At 45.1% G+C, this 14,042-nt stretch overlaps 1 protein-coding gene across 2 annotated transcripts; it reads right to left on the reverse strand.

Moving 5' to 3' along the window:
- Positions 1–7,168: 7,168 nt before the first annotated feature.
- Positions 7,169–13,089, reverse strand: LOC118376459 (rho-related GTP-binding protein RhoV-like). 2 transcript variants are annotated; one of them, XR_004824035.2, is made up of 4 exons: positions 12,658–13,089; positions 12,417–12,475; positions 10,174–10,888; positions 7,169–7,332 (listed from the first exon to the last, which is right to left on the reverse strand). XR_004824035.2 is itself a non-coding variant. In XM_052524266.1 (3 exons), exons 1-3 carry the CDS (start codon positions 12,893–12,895, stop codon positions 10,442–10,444), a joined length of 744 nt encoding a protein of 247 aa, XP_052380226.1. In that variant the 5' UTR covers positions 12,896–13,089; the 3' UTR covers positions 8,727–10,441. The 2 variants fall into 2 exon arrangements, 1 of the variants encoding a protein (XP_052380226.1); XM_052524266.1 differs by lacking the exon at positions 7,169–7,332 and having other exon boundaries at positions 8,727–10,888.
- Positions 13,090–14,042: the final 953 nt, after the last annotated feature.

Consider the following 14,042-nt stretch of genomic DNA (forward strand, 5'->3'; position numbering starts at 1 on the left):
GAGAGAGAAACAGAGAGAGAGACAGAGAGAGAGAGAGAGAGACAGAGAGATACAGAGAGAGAGAGAGAGACAGAGACACAGACAGAGAGAGAGAGAGAGACAGAGAGAGACAGAGAGAGAGACAGAGAGAGAGAGAGAGAGGGGGGGGGTAGAGATAGGGTCAAGAGGGAGAGAGACAGAGGGAGAGAGACAGAGAGAGAGACAGAGAGAGAGACAGAGAGAGACAGAGAGAGAGAGACAGAGAGCGAGAGACAGAGAGAGATCGGCGTGTGTGGGAAAATAATAAGAAGTTATTGCCTTCAGGCTCCTATGTCACAGTATGTCTTCCCATGGGCAATTAGTCAGAGAGACAAAACGGACAGTTTACAGTTGACTAGTTTTCACGTTGCTACTATTGTAGATACAACTGATAGGTTGGCTTGTTTTACGTCTTTGTTGGTTTGTTTTCCTGAAATAAAACTCTGGTGCAGATTTGAGTACATTTCCGATGGCTTTTTATAAGAATAGACACATTTGTAACTTCCTAACATATCCCGTAGAAGTAACGTAACTGCACAGAAATGGCCCGAAACCTATCTCTACATCTGGGCAGGTAAACTTTCCACCCAAATTAGCATTGAACCACTGTGGTCCCTCCTCCCCTCAGATAACGACACAAACAGTTACATCTTGCCAAAAAAAGCATCGCAACGTCGGTTCGTTCGTTGTCTCTTTGTGAGAAAGTGACATTAGGTGACAGCTAATGTCAAGTCAAGTCATAACAGTGTCTATAGGGCATAACTGTAACGGTGGATTTGGGTAGTGGTTTAGGTAATAGGTATTAGCCAATCATCTGGAGCCATCTTTAGATTTACTTGTTGTCTGGCAGACGATGACTGGAGTGAAACTAGAGTTTCACACACAAAATGCACACGAGTGAAACTGGCATGTGGCCAGAGGATGCAATGAACCCTGGGAAGAGAGAAAGAAGGATGGCCTCCCCTTGAGAAAGAGGGAGAGACTCATGGGAGCGTAAAACCTGTCCGACTTGGCCTTGATTGCTCAATGCATATGTCTGTAATAGTATTGTTACCGTCAACATTAAAGTATGAGTGTCATTATCAGAGTTGATATCTTATCAGAGTTGACAAAATATTTGAGGGCCTTTGAGGGGTATGGTAGTAGGTGCCAGGCGCACCAGTTTGTTTCAAGAACTGCAAAGCTGCAGGATTAGTTTTGCATTCAACAGTTTCCCGTGTGTATTAAGGATGGTCCACCACCCAAAGGACATCCAGCCAACTGGACACAACTGTAGGAAGTATTGGAGTCAACATGGACATACCCAGAAGGTGTTCCTAATGTTTTTGTATACTCCGTGTATGTGGTGTGTATGTTCTGTAGGTTATATCCTTCCTGTTTGGCCTTGTCCGGGGGTGTCCTCGGATGGGGCCACAGTGTCTCCTGACCCCTCCTGTCTCAGCCTCCAGTATTTATGCTGCAGTAGTTTATGTGTCGGGGGGCTAGGGTCAGTTTGTTATATCTGGAGTACTTCTCCTGTCCTATTTGGTGTCCTGTGTGAATTCAAGTGTGCGTTCTCTCTTTCTCTCTTTCTTTCTCTCTCTCGGAGGACCTCAGCCCTAGGACCATGCCTCAGGACTACCTGACATGATGACTCTTTGCTGTCCCTAGTCCACCTGGCCGTGCTGCTGCTCCAGTTGCAACTGTTCTGCCTTATTATTATTGGACCATGCTGGTCATTTATGAACATTTTAACATCTTGGCCATGTTCTGTTATAATCTCCACCCGGCACAGCCAGAAGAGGACTGGCCACCCCAGTATAAAGAGGTGTGTGAGACCGGGTCATGAACTCCTACAATAACAAGTTTGTGTTTCTACACCTGCATTGCTTGCTGTTTGTGGTTTTAGGCTGGGTTTCTGTACAGCACTTTGAGATATCAGCTGATGTACGAAGGGCTATATAAATTTGATTTGATTTGATTTGTAGACGTATGTCATTTCTGAACTGTGATTTGCAGCTGCGGTCCACTGGTCTTCTGTGACTCAGGGAACCTTTACCTTGTGTTTTGTATTTAACATCCTCTTCCACTCCCTCTCTGTGATATTCCTCCAAGAACGATTCAGCAGGATATCATTTACCCTCTCACCCCCTTCAGACAACAGGACATAGCTGTGCTACAATATAATTTACTCTCTCACCCCCTTCAGACAACAGGACATAGCTGTGCTACAATATCATTTACCCTCTCACCTCCTTCAGACAATAGGACATGGCTGTGCTACAATATCATTTACCCTCTCATCCCCTTCAGACAACAGGACATAGCTGTGCTACAATATCATTTACCCTCTCACCCCCTACAGACAACAGGACATGGCTGTGCTACAATATCATTTACCCTCTCACCCCCTTCAGACAACAGGACATGGCTGTGCTACAATATCATTTACCCTCTCACCCCCTTCAGACAACAGGACATAGCTGTGCTACAATATCATTTACCCTCTCATCCCCTTCAGACAACAGGACATGGCTGTCAGGACCGGCTCCAGGCATAAGCGACATCAAATACAATTGTATTTGTCAGGTGTGCTGAATACAACATGTGTAGATCTTAATTAACCAACAATGCAGTTCAAGAAATAGAGTTAAGATAATATTTATAAAATAAAACAAATTAAAAAATGAAACACAATAGAATAACGATAATATACCGTGGGAAAAGGTACTGAGTCAGTGTGCGGGTGTACAGGTTAGTCAGGGTACTTCAGGGTGTTCATTTTGGTGGGGGTGAAGTGACTATGCATAGATAATAGACAGTGAGTAGCAGCAGTGTAAAAATAAAGGGGGGTCAATGTAAATAGTCCTGGAGACATTTGATTAATTGTTCATCAGTCTCATGGCTGGTGGGGGTAGAAGCTGTTAAGGAGCCTTTTGGACCTAGACTTGGCGCTCCGGTACCGCTTGCCGTGCGGTAGCAGAGAGAACAGTCTATGACAATCCTCCTAGTATATAGGTCCTGGATGGCAATTAGCTTGGCCCCAATGATGTACTGGGTTGTACGCACTACCCTCTGTAGCGCCTGGCGGTTGGATGATGAGCAGTTGCCATACCAGGCGATGAGGAAACTGGTCAGGATGCTCTCGATGGTGGAGCTGCAGAAGGATCTGGGGATCTATGACAAACCTTTCCAGTCTCCTTCAGCCGTGGCCTCTTCACAACGGTCTTGGTGTGTTTGGACCATGATAGTTCGTTGGTGATGTGGACACCAAGGAACTACAGCCCCGTCAATGTGAATGAGGGAGTGTTTCCTTTTCCTGTAGTCCATGATTATCTCTTGCTCACGTGAGGGAGCGGTTGTTGTCCTGGCAACACACGGACAGGTCTCTGACCTCCTCCCTATAGGCTGTTTCATCGTTTTCGGTGATCAGGCCTACCACTGTTGTGTCATCAGCAAACGTAATGATGGTGTTGGAGTCGTGCTTGTCCACGCAATCGTGGGTTAACAGGGAGTACAGGAGGGGACTAAGCAAGCACCCCTGAGGGGTCCCCGTGTTGAGGATCAGCGTGCCAGATGTGTTGTTACCTACCCTTCCCACCTGGGGACGGCCCGTCAGAAAATCCAGGATCCATTAGCAGAGGGAGGTGTCAGGTCCCAGGGTCCTTAGCTTAGTGATGAGCTTTGTGGGCACTGTGTTGAACGCTGAGCTGTAGTCAATGAACAGCACTGTCACATAGGTGTTCCTTTTGTCCAGGTGAGAAAGGGCAGGTTGGAGTCTGTTGGGGGCGGTATGTGAATTGGAGTGGGTTTAGGATTTCTGGAATGATGGTGTTGATGTGAGCCATAACCAGCCTTTCAAAGCACTTCATGGCTAATAACATGAGTGCTACAGGGCGAGTAATTTAGGCAGGTTACCTTCGCTTTCTTGCTCACAGGGACTATGGTGGTCTGCTTTAAACATGTAGGTATTACAGACTCGGTCAGGGAGAGGTTGAAAATGTCAGTGAAGATACTTGCTAGTTGGTCCCCACATGCTCTGAGTATATGTCCTGGTAATCCGTCTGGCCCTGTGGTCTCGTGAATGTTGACCTGTTTAAAGGTCATGCTCACATAGTGTGATCGCACAGTGAGTGTGATCGCACAGTCATCCGGAACAGCTGGTGCTCTCATGCATGCTTCAGTGTTGCTTGCCTTGAAATGAGCATTAAAGGCATTTAACTTGTCTGGTAGGCTAGCCTCACTGGGCATCTAGCGGCTGGGTTTCCTTTTGTAGTCCGTGATAGTTTGCAAGCCCTGCCACATCCGACGAGTGTCAGAGCTAGTGTAGTACGATTCAATCTTCAGTCCTGTATTGGCGCTTTGCCTGTTTGATGGACGGCTCCAAAAAATATAGATTAAAACTCTCTTGGTAGATAAGTGTGTTCTACAGCTTATCATGGTACTCTATCCCAGGCGAGACTTCCTTAAAATAATATTAGACATGGCGCACCAGCTAGCTGTTCTGTCCAACCGATGTACGGAAAACCCAGCCAACTGTACATTATTCGTGTCGTCGTTCAGCCATGACACGGTGAAACAAGATATTACAGTTTTTAATGTCCCGTTGGTAGGGTAGTCTCGAACGGATATCATGCCGTTTATTCTCCAGTGATTCCAAGTTGGCCAATAGAACGGATGGTAGAAGCGCGCTACCCACTCGCCAACAAATTCTCACAAGGCACCCCTATCTCCGCCCCCTGCATTTCCATCTTTTCTTCACGCGAATGACTGGGATTTGGGCCTTGTAGAAGCAGTATATCCTTTACGTCTCACTCATTAAAGAGAAAATCCTTGGTGAGTTCTGTTCTGATATCCAGAAGATCTTTTCGGTCATAAGAGACGGTAGCAAGTACAGTTGGTTAGGAGCCCGTAAAATGGCAGCCATCCCCTCTGGCGCCATTATAAACATATGCAGTTGCTTAGGGTCCCTGACCCCCCAAAAAAAAAAATTATACTTTTACATTTTTATTTTTATTTTAGGAACTGTTGAGAGTAACAATAGTAGAATACACCAGGTGCAAGTTAGAAATATGGTTGTGCATCAGCAGTTTTTCCTCTTGCTTTGTCACTAGTCTCAGAAGGGTCGTTAAAAACCGGATATTCCGGTTTTCAAGGGAAAGGGAAGAGCGCCTGCGACTTGATTTCCATTTTTGGACGTTAACGTCTTTTACTCCTCTTCATTTACTGGATTGGTTGAACACGAGAGAACCTTCCCCGACAGAATGTGGATCTAGTTTCAGGTGTTTCTTTCATGACTGCGACATGAGGTCACTGACAGTAACTCAATTAGCGATGTCTACTAACAACATTTTTTTTTGTTATTGGTACGGTAGTCTAGCCACTTTTAAAAATTTGTAGTAATCATATACGAATACTGACCCGGTGTGCAGGGCACATGCCCAGGGGCCCTGACCTCCAGGGTGGCCCTCATTTGAATTTGTTAGTCACTCTAACTCAGATATCATTAACATGGCATACATACAGTACCAGTCAAATGTTTGGACACACTTACTCATTTAAGGGTTTTTCTTTATTTTACTATTTTTTTTAACATTGTAGAAGGATGGTGAAGACATCACAACTATGAAAAAACACATATGGAATCATGTAGTAACCAAAAAAGTGTTAAACAAATCTGTCACGAGTCGTGTGTATAGGTGGCAGAGAGGTCAGGCGCAGGAGAATCAAACTGAATGAAATGGAGTTGTTTAATTACTGTAAACAAAACTCCTAAACTAAGAATAATAATAAGACAAAGTGGGTACAAGGACCCGTCGCCCAGCAACACAAACACTCTCTGACAAAGATATGAGGGGAAACAGAGGGTTAAATACACAACAGGTAATGAATGGTGATTGATACCAGGTGTGTTGGAAGACAAGACAAAACCAATGGAAAATGAAAAATGGATCATTGGTGGCTAGAAGACCGGTGACGTTGACCGCCGAGCACCGCCCGGCTTCGACTTCGTCAGAAGTCGTGACACAAATCAACATATATTTTACATTTGAAATTCTTCAAAGTAGCCACCCTTTGCCTTGATGACAGCTTTGCACACTCTTGACATTCTCTCAACCAGCTTCATGAGGTGCATGGAATGCATTTCAATTAACAGGTGTGCCTTGTTAAAAGTAAATTTGTGGAATTTCTTTCCTTAATACATTTGAGCCAATCCATTGTGTTGTGAGGGGTAGTTTGTTGGGGTTGTATACAGAAGATAGCCCTCTTTGGTAAAAGACCAAGTCCATATTATGGCAAGAACAGCTCAAATAAGTAAAGATAAATGACAGTCCATCATTACTTTAAGACATGAAGGTCAGTCAATCCGGAAAATCTCTAGAACTTTCTTCAAGTGCAGTTGCAAAAACCATCAAGCGCTATGATGAAACTGGCTCTCATGAGGACCGCCACAGGACAGGAAGACCTAGAGTTACCTCTGCTGCAGAGGATAAGTTCATTCGAGTTAACTGCACCTCAGATTGCAGCCCAAATAAATGCTTTACAGAGTTACAAGTAACAGACACATCTCAACGTCAACTGTTCAGAGGAAAACTTATTGACTCAAGACATTTTAGCTTTTCATTATGAATTTATTTTTTTATAATAGAAAAACATCATTCCACTTTGGGGTATTGTGGGTAGGTCAGTGAAAAAAAAAATCTCTCAATTGAATCCATTTTAAATTCAGGTTGTAACAACAAGCAACATGTGGAAAAACTCAAGGGGTGTGAATACTTTCTGAAGGCTCTGTATCTCTCCATAAAATTCCCTTGGAGTTGATTTTCAGGTGTTTTTACAGTCTTATCTCCAACAATATCAGAACTTGTGGGGTCCAAATAAAAGTGACCACCAGTTGGGAAACCAGTTGGGAAACCCTGTCCTAAGGTAATGTGATGGTCCAGGTATGAGGAATCTGGGGTGTTGGTACAGAATACTCAGAACCTCCCAATGCTAAAAGCCCATCAGACTCCAGTAGGGTTCTCCCTCAACAGACCTTCATATCATTCTGAGGTGCTAGACATGGTTTTAGGAGTCTCTGGAGCCACACAATGGAATGTCAATATACATATATATTTTTTTAATTAAAATATATCAGTGATAAATGATGACAAAATAATATACATTTGAATTTGTTTAAATTATTTATTTTCATCGCTTCATTCAAACACAGTATGAAAAAGCTAAGTATTGACAGAGGGTTTGGTTTAAAAGATTAGTGACAGAAATATGTGATTCCCCAAAGGTAGACTGTTCACAGCTTTCAGAAGCATAATGGTGAAAATTCCTTGTCACCTGTAACATTGCAGACAAAAAAAATAAAAAAGTTAGATGAACTGTTTAAAACAAACAGAAATATATATATATCAAATTCACATGAGCTCTTCCACGAGAAGCATAACCAGCATATAGCCTGGATGCCAACCCTCATCTCTATAAACAAGCTCGGACTGACAGTCACCATCGGTCTGGCAATAACATCCCTGTCCAATAAACCACAGAGCTAGACGAGCACCCAGGCTATTTAAAGTGAGAGTTAACATTCAAGCAGGAGCTATTTAGCCTACTATAATGTACACCGTGTATTCTATAGAGCAGTGGGGTTGAATCGACTGGAGATAGAGAGTGAGGAGTACAATCAGACGGAGACAAGAGGGGTGTTTCATTCACGGGAGGTTAACGGAGCTGGGCGGTCTTGGGGTTTCTATTGCCTGGGGATTTCTAGTCTCTACTCACTACCGATGTAAACAAACACAGGCTAACACAGAGACAGTGGGCTGGGGATTTCTAGTCTCTACTCACTACCGATGTAAACAAACACAGGCTAAAAAAGAGACAGTGGTCTGGGGATTTCTGGTCTCTACTCACTACCGATGTAAACAAACAGGCTAAAACAGAGACAGTGGGCTGGGGATTTCTAGTCTCTACTCACTACCGATGTAAACAAACACAGGCTAAAACAGAGACAGTGGGCTGGGGATTTCTCCTGGGCCAGGGTAAGGTTGGATTTCTCTAGCTTCTCTACCCTGCCTGCTGGCTTTACACTGACCAAGATGGGGGGGGGGGGTCTGCTTCCCATCTGAAACAGTTTCTGCGTATACTATATTATGATGCCATTTTTCTTTGTCACGTTTTGGTTAGTTTTGGTCTTTTTTTTGAGGCAAGCCAAAGTTCGGTAGCCGAAAGTCTAGTCCTTTTTGTCGGTGATTGGTCAACAGTAGGGATTCTTCAATGTAGTGATGGTTGTCATTCAATGAGACGACTCATTTTCGCATTAATTTCCTGGAGAAATACTGAACCAAACATCTTAGTTAAATGCAAAATTGCGTGACTAAGACCCCCTCTGAAAAAAAACTTGTCAATTTATTACAGATTTCTTGAGTTATCTTCAATTAATTCTGATTATTTTGAGGAAGTGTATACTGGCTACGGCATCTCAAGAGGGACAAAGAGTACTATTGCAGTTTTTCAAGAAAAGGTATTTTAAGGGAGTATGCAAGGCACAGACATTCACTTCTCCTAGTGGAGAACTGTTAGGCTGCAAACGCAACCGAACATTCTGCAGAGGCATTTAGGCTGCAAACGCAACAGAACATTCTGCAGAGGCATTTAGGCTGCAAACGCAACCGAACATTCTGCAGAGGCATTTAGGCTGCAAACCCAACCGAACATTCTGCAGAGGCATTTAGGCTGCAAACGCAACAGAACATTCTGCAGAGGCATTTAGGCTGCAAACGCAACCGAACATTCTGCAGAGGCATTTAGGCTGCAAACCCAACCGAACATTCTGCAGAGGCATTTAGGCTGCAAACGCAACCGAACATTCTGCAGAGGCATTTAGGCTGCAAACGCAACAGAACATTCTGCAGAGGCATTTAGGCTGCAAACGCAACCGAACATTCTGCAGAGGCATTTAGGCTGCAAACGCAACAGAACATTCTGCAGAGGCATTTAGGCTGCAAACGCAACCGAACATTCTGCAGAGGCATTTAGGCTGCAAACGCAACAGAACATTCTGCAGAGGCATTTAGGCTGCAAACGCAACAGAACATTCTGCAGAGGCATTTAGGCTGCAAACGCAACAGAACATTCTGCAGAGGCAACTTTGCAGAATTTTGTTTTTTTAATGTGTTCTAAAAAAAAATATTAAAAGCATTTCACAACACCAGCAATAACATCTGTATGTGACATTGGTTGGTAGGTGAGAGGTGTACCTTTATTTAACTAGGCAGTTAACAGTTAAGAACAAATTCTTATTTTCAATGACAGCCTCGGAACAGTGGGTTAGCTGCCTGTTCAGGGGCAGAACGACCTTGTCAGCTCGGGGGTTTGAACTCGCAACCTTCCGGTTACTAGTCCAACACTAACCACTAGGCTACCCTGCCGCCCCGGCATCAAAGCTTAATAATTGAAATCATTCATTTGGTGGGTGTTTATATTTGTCCTGTTTCCTATTAGTCCTATGTGGGTTTTTGGCACATCCCAACTCTCCCTGAGACACCCTCGGAGAGTGGGGTCGCGACCCTGGAGCAATTATGGCCTATTTATTGCCTTACCTCCTCATGCCATTTGCACACACTGTATATAGACTTTTTCTATTGTGTTATTGACTGTACGTTTGTTTATTCCAGGTGTAACTCTGTTGTTGTTGTTGGTGTCACACTGCTTATGCTTTATCTTGGCCAGGTCCTAGTTGTAAATGAGAATTTGTTCTCAACTGGCCTATCTGGTTAAATAAAGGTGGAATAAAAAATAAAGTCAATAAAAAGTGCCGTGTGATTTTTTTTTTACCTCGTCAGTGGCTGGTCCAATGCCCTAACCGCTAGGCTACGTGCCACCCTAACCAACACAATGGCCTGTGGAAGCCATTCCCAGGTCACACACAGGTAAGAAGGTAGCACCTAGCCTAGCCCTGTGACTTCAGCCTACATACACTGTTGAATATGAATAGGCCTTGTTTTGTGTGGCTGGGCAGCAAAAATGCAAATGAGAAAAGGCTAACAACCAACACCTGACGACCTAAAAAATATCCTTCTCTCTCACAACCCACTGACTATCACACAGAGGCAGCCCAGTAAGCTCTCAGGTTGGAGAAGGCACCAATACAGACCATGCAAAGGAATTCACAACATTTACCTGACAGCCTTGTCCCACTGACAAGATGTACTCAATGTCCTGGGTTTTGATTTTCTCTTGTCTTTATTACGCTTCAGTACCCGTTCTTACTTGGTTACCTGCAAGGGCTAGTGAAGTACGCTATACCACTGTCTTCAGTCCAGGACTACCAGTAGAACTCAGTTCATTTACCAATTCTGCGACGATTCCAAAGCTACAAGTTCTTAGTCTTCATAAGTTAATAAATAATAATAGTCATTATTCTGTCCAGGACCCATGGGATCTCATCTCAGATAAAACAGAAGAACTTCTTCCAGCTGCATTTAGAGAAGGCCTTGCTGCGTCTGTCCGACAACCGCCTCTTCTTCTCCTTCCTGGCCTTGTGTGTGATGGCAGCAAAGATGGCCGCGTCGAACGCCTCTTTTAAGTTCTTCTGCGTCAACGAAGAACACTCCACATAGTCCGCCGCTCTGATCTTCACCGCCACGCTCCGCGCCCGATTGGTCAGCACCGGTTTGACCCCGCGGCGGGCCAGGTTGATCAGGACGTTGACGTCCAGCAGGAGGTCGGACTGGGTGCCCACGAGGATGATGGGAGCTGAGGGGTTGCAGGCTCGGATCTCTGGGATCCACTTGTGGGTGACATTGTGGAAGGAGGTGGGGTTGACCACACTGAAGCAGAGCAGGAAGACATCCGTGTGGGAGTAGGAGAGGGAGCGGAAATCGTCAAACACCTCCTGGAAATGTCAAGGTAGAGAGAGAGAGAGAGAGGAGGGGCGGGGTAGGGGGCAAAGAGAAAGAGAGATAGAGGAGGGGCGGGGTAGGGGGCAAAGAGAAAGAGAGATAGAGGAGGGGCGGGGTAGGGGGCAAAGAGAAAGAGAGATAGAGGAGGGGCGGGGTAGGGGGCAAAGAGAAAGAGAGAGAGAGGAGGGGCGGGGTAGGGGGCAAAGAGAAAGAGAGATAGAGGAGGGGCGGGGTAGGGGGCAAAGAGAAAGAGAGAGAGAGGAGGGGCGGGGTAGGGGGCAAAGAGAAAGAGAGAGAGAGGAGGGGCGGGGTAGGGAGCAAAGAGAAAGAGAGAGAGAGGAGGGGCGGGGTAGGGAGCAAAGAGAAAGAGAGATAGAGGAGGGGCGGGGTAGGGGGCAAAGAGAAAGAGAGAGAGAGGAGGGGCGGGGTAGAGGGCAAAGAGAAAGAGAGAGAGAGGAGGGGCGGGGTAGGGAGCAAAGAGAGAGAGAGAGAGAGAGGGGCGGGGTAGGGAGCAAAGAGAGAGAGAGATAGAGGAGGGGCGGGGTAGGGAGCAAAGAGAGAGAGAGAGAGAGGAGGGGCGGGGTAGGGAGCAAAGAGAGAGAGAGAGAGAGGAGGGGCGGGGGAGGGGGCAAAGAGAGAGAGAGAGAGAGGAGGGGCGGGGTAGGGGGCAAAGAGAAAGAGAGAGAGAGGAGGGGCGGGGTAGGGAGCAAAGAGAGAGAGAGAGAGGAGGGGGGGGGGAGGGGGGAAAGAGAAAGAGAGAGAGAGGAGGGGCGGGGTAGGGGGCAAAGAGAGAGAGAGAGAGAGAGGGGCGGTGTAGGGAGAGAGAGGAGGAGGGGCGGGGTAGGGGGCAAAGAGAAAGAGAGAGAGAGGAGGGGCGGGGTAGGGAGCAGAGAGAGAGAGAGAGAGGAGGGGCGGGGTAGGGAGCAGAGAGAGAGAGAGAGAGGAGGGGCGGGGGAGGGAGAAGAGAGAGAGAGAGAGAGAGGGGCGGGGTAGGGAGCAAAGAGAAAGAGAGAGAGAGGAGGGGCGGGGTAGGGAGCAAAGAGAAAGAGAGAGAGAGAGGAGGGGCGGGGTAGGGAGCAAAGAGAGAGAGAGAGAGGAGGGGCGGGGTAGAGGGCAAAGAGAGAGAGAGGGGTCAGCTTAGCTGATTCAGCAGTGTGTGAATGTGAATGCTGTCTGGGGGTCTGAACAACAACAACAACAACAATGGACGCCGGTGACAGAGAGAGACGATGACTCACACAGTATGACATGTAGTGGCCTTTAGAACCAAACTACTGCTGCTACATGTGAAAGACTGAATGCTTTCCTGTCAGCTACATATTTTTTTTGTCACGTTTGTGACCGATTCTACAAAGCAGACGTGTCTTCATTTCAAAATTACATCCCAACATGTTTCAAACTGTTGTCATTGAATTGGACTGAAGAGATTCAAGAATAGACTATTCATTATGGATGATATAATGTTCATATATATATATATATATATATATATATTTTTTTTAAAGAGTCTGATATTGTTACCTGTCCAGCTGTGTCCAGTAGTTGTATTCTGACTGAGGCTCCTCCTACTTGTACCTGACCTGTTGAAGAAAACACAAGAATACAATTATTTCATAACTCAAGTTTGTTAATAGTTTGGGTTTGTAAATCAACAATACATTTAGTTGTTTAATTTTTATAAATAAGGATATTATACGGTTATAAACTTAGGCTATACAGTTATTTTTCTTAAATGTATTTCCAGTAATTGAAAGGTTCTCACCTGAAAAGACATCAAAGCCGGTCTGTTTGTATTCCGTTGGGTATCCATTGCTGGTGTAACTGACTATCATGCTTGTCTTTCCCACCGCACCGTCCCCCACCAGCATACAGCTGATAGCCGCTGGCTCCCTCTCCAACCCCGGCGCTGACTCCCTCTCCAACCCGGCCTCTTGGTTTATCAATCCGCATGAAGAGGGGACGCGGGATTCTTCATAATAATAATCCATTTGAGGTGGCATGTCCGAAGATTAAAGTTGAAGAGTAGTAACTTTCCCGTGCATAAAAGCTCAGTCTTATTTTAGGCTATTCCGAAGTGCGATTCTATAGAAGAGTTTTTCTTCATTAATAAGCGATGTGTTCTGTAGTATCACCTTGTCGGGTTGTGAATGACAGTGAACTGAATCGGTTTTGAGGCAACTTTCCGCTCAGTCATGTTGTGATTTGCATAGCCCCGCCTCCACCAGCTGAAGGAAAGATGTGAACTATTTGCGGAGGATTGGCAGACACTATATATAGTAAGACCCTTGAATGGTTGGTTGTGTTCCTATATTGCAGGCTGGTTTGACATGTAAGCTACTTCACAAGATATTTGCTGTGATGTTATTTTTTTTTTGATAGTGACAATAATACAATTATTTATCTTATTAACTTTTTAGTGTTTGCATTGTCTCTATTATGCAACGAATCAGAAGTGCAATAAATTATTTCCAGTTGTGTATTTTGACAACAGACAATTCCATGAAGTATAATTAACGAAGGTCTTGTATTGGCCCTAAAAATGGTCAAAGACTCCAGCCGCCTGTAGGCTGTTCTCTCTACCACCGCACGGCAAACTGTACCGATGTCTAGGTCCAAACGGCTCCTTAACAGCTTCTGCCTCCAAGCCATAAGACCGCTAAACATTTAATAAAACGGCTACCCGGACTATTTGCATTGACCTCGTTTTTTACGCTGCTGCTCCTGGCTATTTGTTTTCTACGCATAGTTACTCTACCCCTACTTACATGTATACTGAACAAAAATATAAACGCAACATGCAACAATTTAAAATATTTGACTGAGTTACTGTTCATAGAAGGAAACCAATCAATTGAAATACATTCATTAGGCCCTAATCTATGGATTTCACATGACTGGGCAGAGGCGCAGCCATGGGTGGGCCTGGGAGGGCGTAGGCCCCCTTCTAGGAAGCAAGGCCCAGCCAATCATAATGAGTTTTTCCCCACAAAAGGGCTTTATTACAGACAAAAATAGTCCTCAGCTTTTTGTGCGTATGGAAAATGTTTATTTTTGTTAAGTATACATATTACCTTAATTACCTCGATTAACCTGTACCCGCACATGGACTCATTATTGGTACCCCCTGAATAAAGCCTCGTTATTGTT

Source organism: Oncorhynchus keta, chromosome 8 (genome assembly GCF_023373465.1).
Source record: "Oncorhynchus keta strain PuntledgeMale-10-30-2019 chromosome 8, Oket_V2, whole genome shotgun sequence".
Lineage (NCBI taxonomy): Eukaryota > Metazoa > Chordata > Actinopteri > Salmoniformes > Salmonidae > Oncorhynchus > Oncorhynchus keta.